The sequence below is a fragment of the Delphinapterus leucas genome, chromosome 4 (genome assembly GCF_059928025.1).
Source record: "Delphinapterus leucas isolate spDelLeu-1000000601 "Yukka" chromosome 4, BTC_Dleu_Yukka2, whole genome shotgun sequence".
Lineage (NCBI taxonomy): Eukaryota > Metazoa > Chordata > Mammalia > Artiodactyla > Monodontidae > Delphinapterus > Delphinapterus leucas.
Window position 1 is genome coordinate 132,819,429 of NC_143132.1, and position 24,629 is coordinate 132,844,057.

At 39.2% G+C, this 24,629-nt stretch overlaps 1 protein-coding gene across 2 annotated transcripts in view; it reads right to left on the reverse strand.

Moving 5' to 3' along the window:
* The window catches only part of PCCB (propionyl-CoA carboxylase subunit beta), a 90,408-nt gene that overhangs the window by 26,616 nt on the left and 39,163 nt on the right, over positions 1-24,629 (reverse strand). For both annotated transcript variants that reach the window (XM_022582562.2, XM_089910057.1), the window contains exons 8-10: positions 24,103-24,223; positions 22,375-22,456; positions 2,501-2,624 (exon numbers count right to left, since the gene is read on the reverse strand). In XM_022582562.2, the coding sequence (XP_022438270.2) occupies positions 2,501-2,624; positions 22,375-22,456; positions 24,103-24,223 (327 nt within the window). The remainder of the gene's footprint in view (positions 1-2,500; positions 2,625-22,374; positions 22,457-24,102; positions 24,224-24,629) is intronic.

A 24,629-nucleotide genomic window follows, 5' to 3' on the forward strand; every position in this document is an offset into this window, starting at 1 on the left:
GATTAAACAAAATGCAGTTATACACATGCAATGGAATATTATATAGACATGAAAAATTAAAATGAAGTTCTGATACATGCTACAATATGAATGGATCTTGAAAACATTATGCTAAGTAAAACATGCCAGATGCAAAGGAACAAATATTGTATGATTCTACTTATATGGCATATCTAGAATAGGTAAATTCACAGAGAGTAGATTAAGATTACCAAGGGTGGGAGGTAGGATGGAAATGAATTGTCTGTTTGGGATGATTTGAAATTTGGGGGGGAAAGTTAGTGGTAATGGGTTCACACATTGTGAATGTAATTGATGCCACTGCACTGTACCCTTAAAAATGGTTAAAATAATATCAAAAAAACAAACAACCCAATCAAAAAATGGGCAGAAGACCTAAACAGACATTTCTCCAAAGAAGACATACAGATGGCCAACAGCAACATGAAAAGATGCTCAACATCACTAATTATTAGAGAAATGCAAATCAAAACTACAATGAGGGATCACCTCACACCAGTCAGAATGGCCCACCTCACACCAGTCAGAATGGCCATCATCAAAAAGTCTACAAATAATAAATGCTGAAGAGGGTGTGGAGAAAAGGGAACCCTCTTGCAATGTTGGTGGGAATGTAAGTTGGTGCAGCCACTGTGGAAAACACTATGGAGGCTCCTAAGAAAACTAAAAATACAGCTACCATATGATCCAGCAACCCCACTCCTGGGTATATATACAGAAAAGACAAAAACTCTAATTCGAAAAGATACATGCACACCAATGTTCATAACAGCACCATTTACAATAGCCAAGATATGGAAGCAACCTAAGTGTCCATCGACGGATGGATAAAGAAGATATGGTATATATATATATATACACACACACACACACACACACACACACACACAATGGAATATTACTCACCCATAAAAAAGAATGAAATATTGCCATCTGAAGCAATGTGGATGGACCTAGAGATTATCATACTGAGTGAAGTAAGTCAGACAGAGAAAGACTAATATTATATGTTATCACTTATATGTGGAATCTAAAAAATAATACAAATGAACTTACTTATGAAATAAAAACAGATTCACAGATATAAAAAACAAACTTATGGTTACCAAAGAGGAAAGGCGAGGGGGTGAGGGATAAATTAGGAGTATGGGAATAACAGATACACACCACTATATATAAAATAAACAATAAGGATTTATTGTATAGCACAGGGAACTATATTCAATATCTTGTAATAATCTATAATGGAAAAGAATCTGAAGAAGTTATATATGTACATATATATATATATACACACACACATATGGCTGAATCACTTTGCTATACACCTGAAACTAACACTATATTGCAAATCAACCATAGTTTAGTAACAAAAAAAAAGGTCAAAATGGCAAATTTTATGTTATATATATTTTACCACAATAAAAAACACTTTTACAAACCTTTTTCTAAAGACAAGGAGAAACCGTCACAGCAGAAATAAAAGATGAGGCTAGGTCAAAAAGGGAGGGTGTATGCATCCCACATAGGGATTCAAAGGAAACCTAAGAAGGAAAATAGTAAGGAGGGAAGCACTATCCAGAGACCCCAACCCCACCCAGAGCACAACCATGGAAGAGTCCCCACACCCTGGCTGTTACTCAAGTCTGACCATCTCACCAGAAAGCTGTGGGGTACAGACACAGCAAGATGCTGTTAACTTGTCATGGATCAGGGACTTCCCTGGTGGCGCAGTGGTTAAGAATCTGCCTGCCAATGCAGGTGACACGGGTTCGAGCCCTGGTCCGGGAAGATCCCACATGCCACGGAGCAACTAAGTACTTGCGCCACAACTACCAAGCCTGCGCACCACAACTACTGAGCCCGCATGCCACAACTACTGAAGCCCACACGCCTAGAGCCCATGCTCCACAACAAGAGAAGCCACCAAAATGAGAAGCCCACGCACCATAACAAAGAGTAGCCCCTGCTCGCTGCAACTAGAGAAAGCCTGTGTGCAGCAACGAAGATCCAACGCAGCCAAATTAATTAATTAATTATTTTTAAAAGCGTATATAACTTGTCACGGACCAACTGTTCTCCTGGCACCATCAAAGGCACTAGAGAGAAAACTGTGAATAAGACACTAACACCCCTGGCCTCATGGGGCTCACAGTTTAGTGGGTGAGTCATAATGTAACTAGGGGGACAGAAAGCAGGCCTCTGAAAAAGTAAAGACCTTAAAAGTTGAGGAGGAAAGTTATCTATAACCCCTTAAAAAATTAGAGAAGCATGAAAGAAGCATTTTCAGATGCTTATGTTAATTTTGAGAAATTAAGAGACAAAGGAGCTTTCGCAACTTCAGCTATTGATATTTGAGTTTCTTTCTCTGGCCACTGAAGGCTGTGTCTGAGGAAAAGGCAGAAGATGGGCACCTTGGGCCCACGCAGCCCTGGCTCCCAACCACCCCCCAAGGTCTATGAGAGTGTCTCCCTCCTACCTGAAGCCACTTTAGGTTGGTTGCCAACAATTCCAACAGTCCTCCCATTCATTCTTGCAAAACCAACGATGATGTTCTTGGCATAACTGGGCATGATCTCAAAAAATTCTCGCTCATCAACAACCTGCAGGGATAAATTTACTCTTGAGCTCAAAATGATAAACAAGATCCAACTCCATTATAGAATGACAGACATTTACAGAATTACAGGCTGGATAGCTACTCCCTACCACAGGTTCTCCCAGGAAGCAGGACAACAGGCAGAGGCACTACCTCCTCCCTGCTGGAAGGGAAAACACTCTCATACACAAATGGAAGAGGATAAACCAGTACAGTCTTTTTTAAAGGTTCTATTTGAACTTGGCATATTTAATACACTTTTTTTTTTACCTTACTTTGAAATCATTTCAAACTTTCATAAAAATTTCCAGAATACAAAAAAATTTAATTATCCTTCACCCAGATTCCCCATTTATTAACGTTTTACCATGTAAGCTTCATAGTTCCCTCTCCCAACCTGCCTACCCTGCTTTTCTGCCTGTCTCTTAAGTATGTGTCTGTATATATATTCTCTAACTATATATATGTCCATACACACAACTTTTTTTCCTGAACTGTTTTGAGAATAAGTTACAGACACGACGCCTCTTTACCTCTAAGTACCTATCTAAGTGTCTACCTCCTAAGAACAGGACATTCTCTTCTATAACTTCAGTGATATTATCAAAATCAGGAAATTAACATTATTATATTATTATCTATTATAAAACCTTATTCAAATTTCACCAGTTATTCCAATAACATCCCTTATAGCAACAAAAATCTGGTTCTAGAACCTGACCCAAGATCACCTGGTACTCTGAGTGGTCATGTGGTCTCTTTAGCCTGCCTTGATTCTTTCCCCTCAATCTTTGTCTTTTATGTTCATAACATCTTTGAAGACTACAGGTCAGTTACTTGGTTATTTGGGTTTCATGTTTGTTCATGTTTAATTTCAGGTAAAGCATTTTTGGCAGAATATCACAGAAGGGACCCTCTCAAGTGCATCACATCAAAAGGCACATGAAGTCACTTTGTCCATTAATGGTGGTGATATATGTCAGGTTTCTCCCCTGTAAAGTTACTATTTTTCCACTTGTAATTAATAAGTATTTTGTAGGGAAATATTCTGAAATTATGTAAAAATCCTATGCTTCACCAAGCTTTTACCTAGTAGGTTTAGTTAGCATTCATAGATGATCCTTGATTATTAACCCAATTTCTGCCATGATAGCTGCCAAACAATTTTTCTAACTCCATTTTTCCTTCTCCATTTATTACTTGGTATTCTATTGTCAAAAATGTCTTTGCCTTTCCCATTTACTTATGGGAAATCCACAGTATGAAGGTATAGATTTTTGTTTTATTATGTGGATTGTAATCTTTACCACCAACATTTATTTTATGTTCAAAGTGTTCCACATTTGACAGTGAGAGCTCATTCAAGGTGGATCCTATGCCCTTTTGATGCTTCTCCATCATTCTTTGAGCATTACCTTACATTCTGGAATTACCTTACTTTCAGGTTCATCTTGTATTTTTTCCTGCCCCAAGCCCTAGAATCAGCCATTTCTCCAAGGGACCCAGGTCCCCAAGGGTGGGGGGCAGAATGGCTGCTTCTAAGAAGCTAGCCCAGAGCACAGAGCTAGGAGATCTACATACACATACACACACACACACACACACACACACACACACACACACACACATTTCTGTAAGTAATATGAAAACCAGGAGTTCATACTGATAACTCCAATTCCAACTTCCAATTCAACTACAGGGTTCATTCTAGTATCCCCCTTTCCATACTATAACTCCTTTCTCCTATAGTGGACATCTAACTCCCATTATCCTCAAAACGTAGTTATTATTCAATCCTCAAATGTAAATGAAATGGTTTCAGAATTGCTAACCCATATGACAGCAAAAAAACAAAAAAACCCAATATTCAGTATTTCTTTATGACTATTTCTGTCATTAGACTAAAGGTATATAGTCAAAATACTGCGTTCAAAAGTTATTCATTTGAAACACAGTTTCATTTGTTTTTATTTCAAAGGTTTACCCCCACCCTGTCTTGATTTTATTTTTAGTATGTAAACATTAATATAGGTTAATAGTGTCACTCCCCATCCCTTCCACTCACGATGTTTTTGTTTTGGGTTTTTTTTTGCAGTGCTGCACAGCTTTCGGGATCTTAGTTCCCTGACCAGGGATCAAACCCGGGCCCACAGCAGTGAAAGTGCTGAGTCCTAACCACTGGACCACCAGGGAACTCCCTCACCCTGTTATTAATGTCATCACTTTCTGATTTATCCTTTGTGTGTGCTCTGCAAAAATGAGTAGATACATTTATAGATTTTTAATTCCCCTTCCACCTTAGATGGAAAGTAACAAACTATAGATACTCTCTCACACTCTGAGTCTCTCTCTTGCACTCTGAGTTTCTTCACTTAACAATATATCCTGGAAATCTCTCCATATCAGTTCATAGAGCTTTTCCTCACTCTTTTTCACTCCTGCATAGTACTCCATTGTGTGGACGTACCAAAGTTTATTCAACCAATCTCCTATGTGTTGTGTACACTATTTTGATACTTACATTCAGGTTGTTTAGAATACTTTGCAATTATAAATAACACTGTAACAGTAGGAACCTTGTGCATCTATAATTGTGTAAAGTGGGAAGTGTATCTTCAGGGTAAATTCCTAGAAGTGGGACTGCCGGGGCAAACTCTCAGATAGCTCTTGCCATCAACACATGACAGTGTCTGCTTCCCCACAGACTTGCCATGGAAAGTATTTTCAAGTTTTGAATCACTGGCCAATCTGACAAAAGAGAAATAACTCAGTATAATTTTAAGTTGCATTTCTAGCATTATGAGTAAAGCTGAACATCTTTCAAATATGTTTAAGGTCCATTTTGTATCTTCTTTTGTGAGCTATCTATTCATGATTTTTGCCTGCTTTTCTATCAGTTTTAGTCTTTATTCCTTCAATTTTTAAAAAAGTTCTTTACGTATTAGGGATATTGGTCCTTTACTTGTGATATACGTTGCAAATATTTTCTCCCAGTTTGCTGGTTGTCTTTTTTGTTGTTGTTGTTGTTGTTGTTTTGGGGGGAGGCCACACCACGAGGCATGCAGGATCTTAGTTCCCCAACCAGGGATTGAACCTGTGCCCCCTGCAGTAGAAGTATGGAGTCCTAACCACTAGACCACCAGGGAATTACTGGTTGTCATTCATTCATTCATTCATTCATTTATGGCTGCGCTGGGTCTTCGCTGCTGTGCGCAGGCTTTCTCTAGTTGCGGTGAGCAGGGGCTACTCTTTGTTGCGGTGCGTGGGCTTCTCACTGTGGTGGCTTCTCTTTGTTGCAGAGCACGGGCTCTAGGTGCTCAGGGTTCAATAATTGTGGCACGTGGGCTTCAGCAGTTGTGGCACGCAGGCTCAGTAGTTGTGGCTCACAGGCTCTAGAGTGCAGGCTCAGTAGTCGTGATGCACGGGCTTAGCTGCTCCGTGGCATGTGGGATCTTCCTGGACCAGGGCTCAAACCTGTGTCCCTTGCGATGGCAGGTGGATTCTTAACCACAGTGCCACCAGGGAAGTCCCCCTGGGTGTCTTTTAACTTCATGTATTTTTTTGCTATGCAGAGTGGAATTTTTAAATGTTTATATAGTCATATTTATCAATTTTTTAACTGAAACTGAATTTTAAATCATAGTTCAAAATCCTTTACCTTCTCCTAAAGTTAGAGAAATTCATCTATGCTTTCTTTAAATATTTCACTTATTATATTTAGTTCTCTGATCTATTAGTTTATTTTTGCATATGGTATAAACTACGAATAAAATTTTATATTTTCCTAACCAGCTATCCAGGTGTCTAGCACCATTTCTTTCTTTATTTATTTTGCAGGGCGGGGAGCCACACTGCACAGCTTGTGGGATCTTAGTTCCCTAACCAGGGATTGAACCCAGGCCCTCAGCAGTGAGAGAGCAGAGTCCTAACCACTGGACTGCCAGGCAATTCCTTAGCACCATTTATTGAAGAGCTAATCTTTGCCCCTGGAATTTGACATAATACCTTTATCATATGTACCAGAATTCTATATGTACTTGAATCAACTTCTAGCTTTTCTATTCTATTCCACTGATCTATTTATGTGCCAGGACTACACTGTTTTAACTACAGCATGCTTTAATAGAGGACATGGCCATAGCTTTTCTTTTGATGTTCTTATATTAACTCAATATCCAGGAACAAGGGATGTCTCTGCATCTGTTCAAGTCTGTTTTCATGTTTTTCAGAAGTTTTAAAATTTGCCCCATAAGTTTATTACTAAATATTTTATCTTTATTGCTATGCAAAATGAGTTTTTACATTACCACAATATAATTGGTTACTGTTCATGTATATGAAGACTATTCCTAGGTTAATTTTATATCCTGTTCCCTATTTATTGTTTCAGTTTTATCACGCATTCCCTAGGATTTTTAGCATATTATGTCATACACAAGCATAGGTCAACTTTTGCAAAGCTTTTTGCCTCTAATTGATCTTCTTCTTTATCTAATTGCATTGGCTAATACCTCCAGTACAATGTTAAATAATAGTGGAGATAGAGAGCATCCTTGCCTTGTCCCAGACCTTAGTGTAAGTATTTCCATATTAAGATGCTTTGTTTTGAAAAAGTGTATATTAAACTATCATGTTAAGTATTCATCAATTCCTACTTTCTTGAGTGTTCCTATTAGAAATGGGTGTTGAACTTTCTTAAAGCCTTTTCTCAGCATTGTATGAAAACAACCATATAATCTTTCTCCTGTCTATCTATTAATGCAGTACATTATAGATTTTCTAGAACCAACCTTGCATTCCTACAATAAATCCCACTTGCTTACAGTATATAATTTTAACATGGTGTTGGAGTCTGTTAGCTAACATTTATTTGGTATTGTTGCATCAATATTGGTAAATGATGCCAATCTGAAATCTTTTTCAGTTCTATATCAGGTTCAGGTATATCAATGTCATACTTGTTTCATAAAAAGAATTTGTACAGGGTGTGTGTGTGTGTGTTTACTGTCTATGATCTGAAATAACTTATGTAGCACTGTGATTCTTTGGTCTTGGAAGGTTTCATAGAATTCCCACATGAAACTATCTGGGTCTAGTGCTATTTTTGTGAAATAACTACTATGTAATTTGGTCCACTTAGGCTTTCTACCTCTAATGGGGTCAATTTTGGGTAAAATGTATTTTCCAAATAAAATGTCCAGTTCATCTAACCTCTTATGATTTTTAAATTTCTTCTATCTCTATCATTTCTCCTTTCCACTTTTTACTTGTGCCTTTTTTTAAGTTAGCTAGTAGTTACTCTATTCCATTAGTTACAGCTATTTTTCTATTTCCCAAGTCATAAAATTTCTGCTTTTATCCTTATTAAACCCTGTCTTGTTATTCTTTAGAATATTTTTTCCCCAGCTTTTTGAGTGGAGAATTTAGTTTCTTTTCCTTCTTTCATTTTTCACTAAGCAATTAAGGATATAAATTTTCCTCCTCTCATAGACAGTATTCCATAGATTTTGATATGTAGTGTTTTCATTATCTTTATTCTCTTAGAATTCTGTCATTTGGCTTATATTTTCTCCTTTTATTCAAGAATTAACAGATTTATTTTAAATGAGACAGTGCTTTTATTGTTGTAGCTATAAATTTCTAGTCTTAATCACTGTGTTTTGTAATATTTTTGCTTTATGGACTGCTAGGATGCTTTCTTTCTGACCAAATATGTGATCAACTTTTGTGAATGTTCCATGTGCACCTGAGAATAAGATTCATTGCCTATTACCAGGCTGTAAAGTCTGAAATAGATCTTTAATATCTATCTGTGATGTTATTGAGGTCTTCTATATCTTACTTATTTTTGTCCATTTGACCTACTTTGTACTAATTATGGTACATTTAAATCTATTATTATTTGTTTCTACCTATGTCTCCTTGGACATCCTATAGTTTCTCCTTTTTAAAGATGGTAGTTTTATCATTTAGGGCATAGATCTTTTACATCATCACTGTGAATTATGGCTTTTAGCATTTGAAAATGTCTTCCCTTGTCACAGTAAATACTTGAATTTCACATCACCCAATATTAGGCTCACACACACAGCATTGTTTCTGTTCTCCTGACATACCTTTCCCCATCCCTTACGTTTAACTTTTCAGAATCACTTTGTCTCTTGTACACCACATATAGTTGGTCTTGCTTTATGAGGGAAATTGAACATCCTTTTCTTTTAATAAATGAGATAAACAAGTTTAATAAATAAGTTTGGCCATTCATATTTATTGGTATTTCAGATGTTTTTTATTCTTGTAATTATTCTGTGTACCATGTTATATTTACTGTTTAAGTAATATGTTTTATGTTGCTGTTTATAAAGATTTATATTTTTGGTCTAGTGGTTACCTTTGTAATTATACCTTTTTAATGCCCTTAGTCTGTTTCCTCATCTAATGTCTTATTAACTGGGTTGTCTACTATTAATATCTGTTGAGTCACAACAATCAGTATACTTATTCTGCTATACTCTTTCACTCTTCCTTCTCTTCCATCTTTCAGTGGCATTTTTTTCTGCAACTGAAACACAGCATTTATACATTGTTCTTTACCCTCATTCCCAACCTTATTCTAGTCTTATAATTAAATAAGCACCATCAATCCTTTTCCTAAAATTTGTCCAGTAATCTCTTGGTTGGATGAAACTCATCCTCTAGAAGCTTCCTCAAGAAGAGCCTGGGAACACAGAATTCCCTCAGTTTTAGCTGGTTTTCTTTAGTCTTAATACATGAACATCAGCTTGGCCAGATATAAAATCTTTAGTCTTTCCTGGAGTCTCCAGGAAGTGCTTCTCTATTGTTGCCTTGCTTTGTTGTTGCTTTTGAAAAGTCTGATGCTACTCTAATTCTCCCATCCTTGTAAGTTATTTAATCTTTTTGCCCCAAAGTCTTGAGGATTTTTCTTTTCAAAATCTAGTAGTGGGACTTCCCTGGTGGTCCAGTGGGTAAGACTCCACGCTACCAATGCAGGGGGCCTGGGTTCGATCCCTGGTTGGAGAACAAGATCCTGCATGCATGCTGCAACTAAGAGTCCACATGCCACAACTAAGAAGCCCACAAGCCGCAACTAGGAGTCCACATGCCACAACTAAGAAGTCTGCATGCCGCAACTAAAGGTCTCACATGCCACAACAAAGATCCCACATGCCACAACTAAGACCAGTGCAGCCAAAAAAAAAAAAAAAAAAAATCTAATAGTTATATGTGGATATTTACTCAAGTTTGATCATTCTTGGTTAATTCTCCCCTACACTCAGTGAGCTCTTTCATTATGTAGCTCTGGGTCTTTTTCTGGGATGTCTTCTTGGATTACAGTTTTAAACATTCCTGTTTGTCCTGTTTGTCCTTCGTCAGACACTCCAGTTATATGTATGTTCAGTCTTCTTTGCCTATCTTCCATTTTAGTCACTTTTTTCTGATTTTTTTACCTTTTTCTTTATGCTTTTGGTTGTTTTCCCACTTTTCTTCAACATTCCTTATTAAATTTCATTCAAATACAATCTCCCTAGAGCACTTTATAATTCTGTCTTCACTTCTCATATATGATTTTGTCCCCCTCCATTTTAATTCAGTCACCTCTAACTTTACTTCTTCCTATTTTATGTCCATTCTGTCATTAGTTTCTGCATTTGATTTTCATAACTCAGGTGATGATTTGAGGCTACTGAACTCTACTGCAGTGTGATCATCTGCTGAATGACTAACTTTTACAATGAAGGGAGTTTTGTCAATTGAAGTTTTTTGTTCTCATTTTTGGTTTTCTTATCTTAGTAGCTCTGTAGAGATAAACTACTTGTATCTGCATTTTGTGGACAGGGTTGACAGTCTGGGATGGTGAACAAGATTCCCAGTTCAAGAGCGCCCTCTTCTGTCAGTATAACAAAGTGCCACTTAGTTAATGGGTGCCTTGATATTAGAAGAGGGTGGTAGGGAAAGGGGTAGTATGACCTTCAGTGTTTTTTTTTTTTATCTTGTAGACACATAAATTTACCTCTTTCTTCATTTTTCCTTCACTTCACAATTTCCAAAGGTGCTTCTCTCTTCTTTTTTAATCTTTTCTTCCCTAGAAGGAATGCCCTTCCATGCTTTCTTGATTCTTGTGTATGTTTAAGTCCCTCCTCTTAAGTAACTCTTCTGACCTAACAGGACTCTTTTCCAGTATTTTCACTCTTATAGTGAACTTTCTCTCCCTGAGTGGTTTCTTCTAAATTCCCTTCTCTTTCTTCTGAGCAGTGTCTCAACACTTCTTCCAGCTCTCCACAGAGACTTGTTGCCAAAATTCAAGAAACAGTCCTACTAGAAAGTGGTGCTTAGGGACTTCCATGGTGGTCCAGTGGTTAAGACTCTGAGCTTCCAATGCAGGGGGCCTGGGCTCGATCCCTGGTCAGGGAACTAGATCCCTCATGCAGGCCACAACTAAGAAGTCTGCCTGCTGCAACTAAGAGTCCACATGCCATGACTAAAGATCCCGCGTGCCACAACTAAGACCCAGCACAGCCAAAAATAAATAATTTTTTTTAAAAAGTGGTATTTATTGTTCTACTTATTGTTATATGAAGTTTGTAGTTTCCTGTCTTACAATTATGATAAAGGAATGGAAATGGTAGTTTTATTTTTTCTTCTTATTGGCCTACATATAGTTTTTCAAGTATGTGTAGAGTTTTGTATTCAGGAGACTTTGACTACCCAGAAATACCACCTTTCCCCTCTTTTTTTTTTTTAAACAATTTTAAGAATTCATGCCACTGACAAAATTCCATTACTAAGTTCTGATCCAATGGATATAGTCACAAAAACATACTAATACACACAGATGTTTACTGCAGCACTGCTATAACAACAAAAACTGTAAAAGATCTAAATGTCCATCAGTACAGTAATGTTTAAATAATGTTCCATCCATACAATGGAGTACTATACAGTCATTATAATGAATAAGGTAGACCTGTATGCCATGACAGGGAAAGAAAGTGAAAAAAGAGTAAGGTGTGGAAGTGTCTATAATACAATCTATTTTCAGTTAAAAGTAAATATATTGATATATATTTGACATATAAATTTTTTTCTGGAAAGATACACAAGAAACTTAATAGTGCTTACCTCTGGGAAAGACTGATAAGAAGGAGAGAGAAAATATTTGCATTTCATTTTACATGTTTCTATACTTAAGTTTTTTCGTTTGTACATATTATTTGTTTTTATTTAAAAAGGATTTAGAGAGTGTAGCAGAGACTCCTAAGTATCCACCAAAAATCCAGCTTCTGTTTCTACCACTGTAGAAGAAACGATGGGCAAATGGCTATCATATTTACTAACCTCCCCTACAGTTAGATGTGGCTATTTGACTATGTTTTCTACAATGGACTTAAATACAGTATTAAAAATGAAACAGAATATATTTATTAAACTTCTAGCTCAAAAGTTCGAGAAGGAAAAAAAGATGATTAACTGAAAGAAAGCACAAAAGGAATTAATCAATAAAAGAGCAGAAAATACATAGCTTTAAAAAGAAATAAAAATTAAACAAAAAGTTGATTCTCTGAAACACATCAATAAAATATTTCAACTACTAGGTAACTATCAAGAAAAAATAAAACAAGAAATGTCAGAGAAAACCACTGAAACAGATTTTGCTAATCTTCTAAGACTATATACCCTGCATAATCCTATGCAGGTAAAATTAAAAATCTGGAATAGGTAATTCATAGAAAAAATATATATAGTCTACCAAAACCGGCTCAGTAGTTGTGGCACACGGGCTTAGTTGCTCCATGGCACGTGGGATCTTCCTGGACCAGGGATCGAACCCATGTCGCCTGCACTGGCAGGCAGACCCTTAACCACAGCGCCACCAGGAAAATCCCACCAGATCTTTAAAGAGCAGATAATCCCAATGCTATTTCAACTGTTCCAAAGCATAGAAAACTTGCAAATTCTCATTATGGCACTTCATGAACTGAACTATGTATCCCCACCGCCAAAATTCATACATTGAAGCCTAACCCCCAATGTGATTATGTTTGGAGACAGGGCCTTTAAGGAGATAAAGTAAATGAGGTCATAAAGGTTGGGGCCCTAATTTGAAAGGACTGGTGTCCTTTTAAGAGGAAAAGACATCAGAGATCTCTCTTTCTTGTGCACAGAGAAGAAAGGCCACATCGGGACACAGTGAGCAGGCAGCCATCTGCAAACCAGAAGAGAGGGCTCAACAGAAACCAACTCTGCTGGCACCTCAATCCTGGACTTCTAGCCTCCAGAACCGTGAGAAAATTAATTTTTGTTTAAGCAATTCAGTCTGTGGTATTTTGTTATGGCAGCCCTAGCAAACTAATAAATGATGCAAGAGCACTGACACCAAAACCTGACTTTAAAACACACCACCTCCCTAAAGAAGGGATAGTCAGAGAGTTTAGGATAGACATGTAAATACTGCTATACTTAAAATGGATAACCAACAAGGCCCTACTGTATAGCACAGGGAACTCTGCTCAATGTTATGTGGCAACCTGGATGGGAGGGGAGTTTGGGGGAGAATGGATACATGCATATGTATGGCTGAGTCCCTTTGCTGTGCACCTGAAACTATCAAAACATTGTTAATTGGCTATACTCCAATATAAAATAAAAAGTTTAAAATAAATAAAATACCCCCAAAATCAGCTAACATTCCATGATATTGATGTAAACATTCAAAATAAAACATCTATAAAATATAACAAGTATTAAGATATATTTACAAATAGAACTAAGAAAAATCAATGTGATTACCTCTATAAATGCTGAAAGTGCACTTAACAATATTCAATACCCACCCCTGATTTACAAAGAAAACAAGTAGGCAACAACAAAAATTAAAATAGAAACCAGTGTGGGATAGGGAGGGTGGAAGGGAGATGCAAGAGGGAGGAGATATGGGGATATCTGTATACATATAGCTGATTCACTTTGTTATACAGCAGAAACCAACACAACATTGTAAAGCAATTATACTCCAGTAAAGATGTTAAAAAAAAAACAGGAAGCAGTGGTAGCTTTCTTAACATGAGAAAAAGATATAAAATTAGGAAACACTAATAACAGTCTCTCCAAAGTTAGGAACAAAACAAAGATGCCCACTATGACAACCACTGCTTATCACTGCATTTGATAAAATATGGAGGTACATCAATGCAACTGAACAAGAGAAAGAAATGATATAACATAACTGGAAAGGAAAAGACAAAACTATTTGTATGTAGGCAATATACTAATATACTTGAAAAAGCCAAAAGAATTAACAGTGAAAAACTATAACAAATAATAAGAGAATTTAAGAGGTAATTGGATATAAAATTGATAAACAGAATCAAAAGCTTTCATATATACCTAAAAAACAACAGAAGATAGAAAAGACCCCATCTACAATAAAAAGATACTTAGGAATAAACAAGGAAATCTTTAAAACAGTCAAGGAGAAAAAAGTACACTTTAACAAATAAAAATGCAAACTGTGTTTTTAGATTGTTTCAGATTCATAAGGATGTCAATTTTCCCTAGTTAGTGCATAAATTTAATGGGATCCCAATAAAAACAACAAAAGGATGCCCTACTTCCACCCCCCGCTTTCACCCTAAAACAAGACAAACTGATTTCTAAATTTCATATGGAAAAATAAACAAGACTAGGCAAGAAAACTCCAAGAAAAGAATAATCAAGAGGAACTATCTCTACCAGATGTGAAAGCGTACTATCAACTGAATAATTAAGGCAGTATGGTATTGGTCAAGTGTTGGTGACAATGTTAAGGCACCAGAACTCTCAAATGCTGCTGGTGGGAGTGCAAACTGACACAGCCTTTGAAGAACCCTTGGGCAGGGTCCACTAAGGCTCCATGTATGCCTGGCTATGAGGCAGTACTTCCACTCCTCACTACAGATTCAACAGAAACGTGGAAGTTTGTTTGTTTATTTACCAAAATCACATAACAGAATGATATCAGAACTATCTGTAATAATTCCAAACTAGAAACTACCCAAATGCCCACCAACAGTAGATAAACTGTGGTTTGTTCATACAAAAGATTACAGAGAGCAGAGGGCAGACAGCAGAAGCAAGAAGAACTACAATCCTGCAGCCTGTGGAACAAAAACCACATTCACAGAAAGATAGACAAAATGAAAAGGCAGAGGACTATGTACCAGATAGAGGAACCAGATAAAACCCCAGAAAAACAACTAAAAGAAGTGGAGATACGCAACCTTCCAGAAAAAGAATTCAGAATAATGATAATGAAGATGATCCAGGACCTCAGAAAAAGAATGGAGGCAAACATTGAGAAGATGCAAGAAATGTTTAACAAATACCTAGAAGAATTAAAGAACAGACACCTAGAAGAATTAAAGAACAAACAAACAGAGATGAACAACACAATAACTGAAATGAAAAATACACTAGAAGGAATCAATACAAGAATAATTAAGGAAGAAGAACAAATAAGACACCTGGAAGGCAGAATGGTGGAATTCACTGCCACGGAACAGAATAAAGAAAAAAGAATGAAAAGATATGAAGACAGCCTAAGAGACCTCTGGGAAAACAATAAACGCAACAACATTCGCATTATAGGGGTCCCAGAAGGAGAAGACAGAGAGAAAGTACCCAACAAAATATTTGAAGAGATTATAGTCAAAAACTTCCCTAACATGGAAAAGGAAATAGCCACCCAAGTCAATGAAGCACAGAGAGTCCCAGGCAGGATAAACCCAAGGAGAAACATGCCGAGACACATAGTAATCAAACTGACAAAAATTGAAGACAAAGGAAAATTATTGAAAACAATAAAGGAAAAATGACAAATAACCTACAAGGGACTCCCATAACGATAACAGCTGATTTCTCAGCAGAAACTCTACAAGCCAGAAAGGAGTGGCATGATATATTTAAAGTGATGAAAGGGAAGAACCTACAACCAAGATTATTCTACCCAGCAAGGATCTCATTCAGATTCGATGGAGAAATCAAAAGCTTTACAGACAAGCAAAAGCTAAGAGAATTCAGCACCATCAAACCTGATCTACAACAAATGCCGAAGGAACTTCTTTCAGTGGGAAACACAAGAGAAGAAATGGACCTACAAAAACAAACTCATAGGTCTTCCCTGGTGGCGCAGTGAAGATACCACATGCCACAGAGCAACTAGGCCCATGTCCCACAACTACTGAGTCTGCGCTCTAGAGCCCGCAAGTCACAACTACTGAGCCCACGTGCCACAACTACTGAAGTCCACGCGCCTAGAGCCCTTGCTCCACAACAAGAGAAGCCACAACAATGAGAAGCCCATGCACCACAACAAAGAGTAGCCCCCGCTCACAACTAGAGAAAGCCTGCACACAGCAACGAAGACCTAACACAGCCAAAAATAAATTTATTTTAAAAGAAAAAACAAACTCATAACAATTAAGAAAATGGGAATAGGAACATACATATTGATAATTACCTTAAACGTGAATGGATTAAATACTCAAACCAAAAGACACAGGCTTGCTGAATGGATACAAAAACAAGACCCATAAATATGCTGTCTACAAGAGACCCACTTCAGACCTAGGAACACATACCAACTGAAAGTGAGGGCATGGAAAAAGATACTCCATGCAAATGGAAATCAAAAGAAACCTGGAGTAGCAATACTCATATCAGATAAAATGGACTTTAAAATAAAGAATGTTACAAGAGAAAAAGAAGGACACTGCATAATGATCAAGGGATCCATCCAAGAAGAAGATATAACAATTATAAATATATATGCACCCAACATACAAGCATCTCAATACATAAAACAACTGCTAACAGCTATAAAAGAGGAAATCGGCAGTAACACAATAATAGTGTAGAACTTTAACACCTCACTTAAACCAACGGACAGATCATCCAAACAGAAAATTAGGAAACACAACCTTTAAATGACACAAAAGACCAGATAGATTTAACTGATATTTATAGGACATTCCAACCAAAAAGAGCATATTACACTTTCTTCTCAAGTGCACATGGAACATTCTCCAGGATAGATCACATCTTGGGGCACAAATCAAGCCTCAGTAAATTTAAGAAAACTGAAATCATATCAAGCATCTTTTCTGACCACAATGCTATGAGATTAGAAATGAATCACAGGTGCTAAACAATACGTTACTGAATAACCAAGAGATCACTGCAGAAATCAAAAAGGAAATCAGAAAATACCTAGAGACAAATGACAATGAAAACACGACGATCCAAAACCTATGGGATGTAGCAAAAACAGTTCTAAGAGGGAAGTTTATAGCAATAAAGCCTACCTGAAGAAACAAGAAAAATCTCAAATAAACAATCTAACCTTACACCTAAAGGAACTAGAGAAAGAAGAACAAAACAAAACCCAAAGTTAGTAAAAGGAAAGAAATCATAAAGATCAGAGCAAAAATAAATGAAATAGAAACAAAGAAAACAATAGCAAAGATAAATAAAACTAAAAGCTGGTTCTTTGAGAAGATAAACAAAAATGATAAACCATTAGCCAGACTCATCAAGAGAGAGAGGACTCAAATCAAGAAAATGAGAAATGAAAACCAAGAAGTTACAACAGACACCAGAGAAATACAAAGCATCCTAAGGGATTACTACAAGAAACTCTATGCCAATAAAGTGGACAACCTGGAAAAAATGGACAAATTCTTAGAAAGGTATAACCTTCCAAGACTGAACCAGGAAGAAATAGAAAATATGAACAGACCAATCACAAGTAATGATATTGAAACTGGGATTAAAAATCTTCCAACAAACAAAAGTCCAGGATGGCTTCACAGGTTAATTCTATCAAACACTTAGAGAAGAGCTAACACCCATCCTTCTCAAGCTCATCTAAAACATTGCAGAGGAAGGAACACTCCCAAACTCATTCTATGAAGCCACCTTCACCCTGATACCAAAACCAGACAAAGATACTACAAAAAAGAAAATTACAGACCAATATCACTGATGACTATAGATGCAAAAATCCTCAACAAAATATTAGCAAACAGAATCCAACAACTCATTAAAAGGATCATACACCATGATCAAGCGGGATTTATCCCAGGGATGCAAGGATTCTTCAATATACGCAAAATCAATGTGATACACCATATTAACAAACTGAAGAAAAACGATAAGTCCATCTCAATAGACGCAGAAAAAGCTTTTGAAAAAATTCAACACCCATTTATGATAAAAACTCTCCAGAAAGTGGGCAAACAGGGAACCTACCTCAACATAATAAAGGTCATATAGACAAACCCACAGCAAATATAATTCTCAATGGTGAAAAACTGAAAGCATTTCCTCTAAAATCAGGAACAAGGCAAGGATGTCCACTCTCACCACTACTATTCAACATAGTTTTCGAAGTCCTAGCCACGGCAATCAGAGAAGTAAAAGAAATAAAAGGAATACAAATTGGGAAAGAAGAAGTAAAACTGTCACTGTTTGCAGATGACATGATACTATACATAGAGAATCCTAAAGATGCTACCAGAAAACTACTAGAGCTAATCAATGAATTTGGTAAAGTAGCAGGATACAAAATTAATGCACAGAAATCTCTTGCACCCCTATACACTAATGATGAAAAATCTGAAAGAGAAATTAAGGAAACACTCCCATTTACCATTGCAACAAAAAGAATAAAATACCTAGGAATAAACCTACCTAGGGAGACAAAAGACCTGTATGCAGAAAACTATAAGACACTGTTGAAAGAAATTAAAGATGATAAAAACAGATGGAGAGATATACCATGTTCTTGGACTGGAAGAATCAATATTGTGAAAATGACTATACTACCCAAAGCAATCTACAGATTCAATGCAATCCCTATCAAATTACCAATGGCATTTTTTTACAGAACTAGAACAAAAAATCTTAAAATTTGTATGGAGACACAAAAGACCCCGAAAGCCAAAGCAGTCTTGAGGAAAAAAAACGGAGCTGGAGGACTTCAGACTATACTACAAAGCTACAGTAATCAAGACAATATGGTACTGGCACAAAAACAGAAATATAGATCAATGGAACAGGATAGAAATCCCAGAGACAAACCCACATGGCTATGGTCAACTAATCTATGACAAAGGAGGCAAGGATATACTATGGAGAAAAGACAGACTCTTCAATAAGTGGTGCTGTGAAAACTGGACAGCTACATGTAAAAGAATGAAATTAGAACACTCTCTAACACCATACACAAAAATAAACTCAAAATGGATTAGAGACCTAAATGTAAGACTGGACACTATAAAACTCTTAGAGGAAAACATAGGAGGAACACTCTTTGACATAAATCACAGCAAGATCTTTTTTGATCCACCTCCTAGAGTAATGGAAATAAAAACAAAAATAAACAATTGGGACCTAGTGAAACTTAAAAGCTTTGCAAAGCAAAGGAAACTACAAACAAGTCGAAAAGACAACCCTCAGAATGGGAGAAAATATTTGCAAACCAATCAATGGACAAAGGATAAATCTCCAAAATACATAAACAGCTCATGCAGGTCAATATTTAAAAAACAAACAACCCAATCCAAAAATGGTCAGAAGACCTAAATAGACATTTCTCCAAAGAAGACATACAGATGGCCAAGAAGCACATGAAAAGCTGCTCAACATCACTAGTTATTAGAGAAATGCAAATCAAAACTACAATGAGGTATCACCTCACACCAGTTAGAATGGGCATCATCAGAAAATCTACAAACAACAAATGCTGGAGAGGGTGTGGAGAAAAGGGAACCCTCTTGCACTGTTGGTGGGAATGTAAATTGATACAGCCACTATGGAGAACAGTATGGAGATTCCTTAAAAACCTCAAAACAGAATTACCATATGACCCAGCAATCCCACTACTGGGCATATACCGAGAGAAAACCATAATTCAAAAAGACACATGCACCCCAGTGTTCACTGAAGCCCTATTTACAATAGTCAGGTCATGGAAGCAACCTAAATGCCCATCGACAGGCGAATGGATAAAGAAGTTGTGGTACATATATACAATGGAATATTACTCAGCCATAAAAAGGAACGAAATTGGGTCATTTGTAGAGATGTGGATGGATCTGGAGACTGTCATACAGAGTGAAGTAAGTCAGAAAGAGAAAAACAAATATTGTATATTAACGCATGTATGTGGAACCTAGAAAAATGGTACAGATGAACTGGTTTGCGGGGCAGAAACAGAGACACAGATGTAGAGAACAAACATATGGACACCAAGGGGGGAAAGTGGTGGTGGGGAGTGTTGCTGGTGGGATGAACTGGGAGATTGGGATTGACATGTATACACCAATATGTATAAAGTGGATAACTAATAAGAACCTGTTGTATAAAAAATAAAATTCAAAAGTTCAAAAAAAAAAAAAAAAAGCCTAAGGAGAACCACGAGAATAACACGCACTGCAGCAATATGGACGAATTTCAGTTGTCTCGTTGAATGAAAGCAGCCAGACAGAAAAGATCGCACACTATATGATTCCATTTATATAGTATACAAAACCAAGAACAACTAATTTATGCTGTTAAAGGTCAAGATGGTGGTTTCCCTCAGGGGCTTGGTGGGAAAACAGTGCCTGGAAGAGAACACTGGGGAGGCTTGTCTGTTTCTCTATGTGATGCATTGATTTGATCTATTCTATATAAATGTTTCGGTTATTTAGGAGGATTTATATTTATTTTAATAATGGTTACTTCTGTAACTATACCTCTTTAATGCCCTTAGTTCCCTGGTTTAGCAATTTGGAGAGGTCATTAGGAGAGCTGTCATTCAATAGAGGGAGGAAAGCAGAAGCCAGATTCCAGAGAGGACTAAAGGAAGAAGAGACAAGAGGAGTTTAAGGAAAAAGGTAGAAAAGACTGTGGATGTCAGTTAAACAGAGATTCAGGTTAAGAAGGGTTTGGTTTAGCCGACAAGAAGTTCATACATGTTCAAACACATTTATTGCCCAGAGGAAGGAGTTAAGAGAGGGAGAAGAAGTTAAACCAGTCAAGAAAGCAAGATGCCAGACAGGAAGCAATGGAGTGAGGAGCCCAGGTGAGGCACCTCATTCTTTCAGCCTGGGGAGACACGGAGGGATGGTGGAGAGGGAGAAACAGGCACCTATGGAAAGTGATGAACCTGATGCTCTCAATTTTCTCCACGAAGGAAATGCTGATGTCATCTGATCAGAGTGGGGAATAGAGAAGGAAGTTAGGGTTTCGATCAGGGAAAGTGAAGAAGATAAAAACAGGAGCTGAGGGGAGGTTCACGGCACATATTCAAGCCGGAGACCAGAGAGGTGAACCAAGGACCCAGCTCAGGCTGGAGCAAGGCTCCGGGGCTTTCCCTTGGCAGGCTCAGGCCCCACTGGCAACATGGATGGGTGGATGAATAAGTGACTGGATGGATGAGTGGATGAATGGATGGATGGGTGTGTGGATGGATGGATGGATGGATGGATGGATGGATGGATGGATGGATGGATGGGTGGCTGGCTGGCTGCAGCCTTGAACCAGGGATGGGACTCCACAGGGCAAAAGGAGAATTGGAGCACGGATGACACAGACCCCATTTTACCTTCTTCACACTACTTTTGGACCTAAAACTACCCACGCCACATATGCTTTTGTTCTCTGAATCTCTCACCCAAATGTGAGGTCGCGGAGGCAGGGTTTTTGTCTATCACAGTGTCATACAGCACCAACACTGAGAACAGTGCCTGGCTGTTAACATCTGGCATAATGGCAGAGTCCAAGCTGGGCCAGGAAGGCAGAGGCCAGGAGGGGCAGAGGGCTCCACAGGAACGGGATGATTGAGGGCTGGGGAGTCCAGGAGCAGAGGTGGTGAGAGACGGACAGGACAACTGTGAGGGTGTAGAGAGTACTGAAGGCTAAGGTCAGAGGAGGGCATGCTGGTAGAAGCGGGCTCAAATGGTGCTCAGTAGGCTAAGAATCCAGCAATGAGGAAAGGCAGAGCCCGGCCACGGCTGCTGACTCCCGCTGACTCCCCACAGTACAGGGAGGAGGAACAGGTCACTGGGAGAGCCAGGGCCCCGGAGAGGCTGCGTCCACAGAGCCGTCTGGGTTCAGTTAATCGAGAAGAGCTAAGAGCACAGTGCACGTAGGAAAGTGTGAGGGAGACAATGGCCATCGACGGATGCCCCCAGTTCACCCCAACACTGTCCTCTTCACTTAATGACCCAGGAACCTGCTACACCAAGAAAAAGGTACAAATGACTCACGTCCTCCTCCGACCCACACACACACCCCTCAACCCTGTCACAGGACACCTTATGTACTCAACTCTCCTTTCTCTAGAGAAAAAAAAAAATGCCCTCTGAGCATGAGCCTCCAAACAGAGGTACATGAAGAGTCATCCTGCCTCAACTCCAGGCTCTGGAGACACGGCCCTTTCTCTACGGGCCTCAGAGTGCCAGCTCAAGAGCCCTGAGCTCTGCGGACCCAACTGCCACACCCCCAAGCCCATCCAAGCCAGTAGGGTGGCCACAGCCACTAGCTCTTCCCATAGCACACTACTCAGTGCCCTTGTTCTGTGCCACCCCGTGCCCTGCCTGTGTTGCCCAATGGTAAGGCCTGTGGGTAAAGCACTTCCTCACTGAGCCAAAGCACAATGACATGCACATGGCTGAGCCAGCACAGACAAGACAGACAGATGTAGCACTTACAGAGTGTATGATGTCCACCATGTTGTAGGCTTTGGTAGATTCCAAAGGGACAATTGTATCAAGCTCAGGAACCAGACGGTTACTTTGGATAGAAAAAGAAGCAGATATAATCAACATGGAAGAGCCCGTTGCCTTCTGTGGGTGGGGAATGGGAGAGGAAATGGGGGAGACACAGCATGGGGGCTGGACTGATTCTGTCCCTGCTGGGCTAGCAAAGCAGTCCCCAAAGATACATTCCTTTGTTACCACCATATTAAACTGAACCTGAGCTTGATATTAACCCAGAAGATCTTTCTGTTTTCATTTAGAGGGAAAAAAAATGAGCTTATTCCCCTGAATGTGGAGAATCCTTCATTTATCCTCTCTGAACACCTCCTACATTCTAGGTATTGTATGGAGTACCAAAGGACATTATAGTAAACAAGCCACTGTACCATCAAGCCCAGCTTCCCAGAGAGCTCAGCACCAGCATCTTGGGTACAGCCCCACCCAGTAACAAAGTCCTCCCTTACTTTTCATGTGTTATTTACACATATGCATACAGCTTCCCTGGGACTGAATGACGAGGAGGTATGGCTGGGCCAAAGCAGGCTGTTCAGACATGTCTGGGCCCTCGGACCGTAACACCTTCAAATGATGTCCTAAACCTTTCAAGAACCCCAAACAGTACAGCAGCTCAGAAAAGGAGGCTGTGCCCATCTCTTCTGGGCCTTGTGACCACCCTCCCTCTCATGACTACACACAGTGGGCCGCTGATTGTATCCCCTGAGGAGTGAGGCAGAGGCAGACAAGGAGTGGCCCTGGGGACATGACTCTTCAGAGCATCCCGGGCCCAGACACGGCCCCATAGGTAGAAGCCCAGGGCAGTGTCTGCAAACGGCTTCTTCCCGAGGGACGGCTTCTTCCTGAGGGACACAATTTCAAGTCCTTCTGCAGAAGTATTGCAGGCCAAGTGAATGCTTCAAAATCAGAGAGGAAACAAAATGGAGAAGACAGCAGCCAGTGGTCTGGAGCTATAGTTCCCCAGCTGGGCTTCTGGCTTATTCTGCGGTGCTCCCCACATCAGGCAGTGGCCGGAAGAGCAAGAAGGAAAGAAGGTCTTCACTAGGTGGTCAGCAACACACCCTTCCCCAGGAATGCCCCAGCTTCTGGCCACAAGCAGGTGTGCATAAGCACATTTCCTAAAGGGCATGCTGTCTGAATCATTTCATGTTAAGACTAATATATATATATATATATATATATATAGACTTATTTATTTCATGTTAAGACAAAATATATATATATCTCAATTCTGGACAAAGACTCAGAAATAATATTTTTTTTGGCCACTTTTTACTCCCAAGCTACTTGTCAGATATTAGAGAGAGGAAAAACGTGAATAAAAATAAAATATCTTGGGATTTCCCTGGCAGTCCAGTAGTTAAGACTCTGTCTAAGCTTCCACTGCAGGGGGCACGGATTTGATCCCTGGTGGGGGAACTAAGATCCTGCATGCCACACAGCGTGGCCAGAAAATTTTTTTTTAATTTCTTTTTAAATAAGTAAATAAAATCCTTTGTGGCTCCTATACCCAGACATGCCACCACCATGCCTACACCTGACTCCACTGCACAATCTACTCCAAGCTGCCCACCAGGGCAGACCCTGGAGGTCCCGCCAGGGCACACAGGCCAGAGAAGGACAAGCCAACCTGCAAAACGGGAGGAGCTCCGGCCTGCAACTCACCTGGGATCATGGCACTCACGGACGGGGGCGGGGTCCTGATTGCTGAGAGGCAAGTAGTTGAAGAACTCCCGGAGATTACACAACGCATCCACGTCGTTTTCAAAAGCTCTGTGGGCCACGCCTGAGAAAACAGGGAGTATATAATGGGCCAGGGCGCCTGTCAGCCCAGAGACACAGCTTCATGCCCACCTGCCCCCTCTAGGGCAGGTCTGCAGCAGACTGTGCCAACAGCCCTGTCGCCGCCCCCTCCACTGAGGATGGTACCACACCACACACCTTCAGGCTGACCCTCAGTCCATGCAGCCTGTTCTCTCTGCAAGGGTCACTCCTTTCATTATCCAGGTCTTTGACCTAGTGTCGCCTATTTGCTGAGGCTTTCCCTGCCCCTCTCCAGAGCACAACTTTCCCCACACCCCTCACTCTCCATCCCTGGACCAGGTGGGAATTCTCGTCACACTTTTCCCTGCAGCACCCATTTCCCTGTTTACTGCCTGACATCTCCCCGAGAGTATCAGCTCCAACGGGGT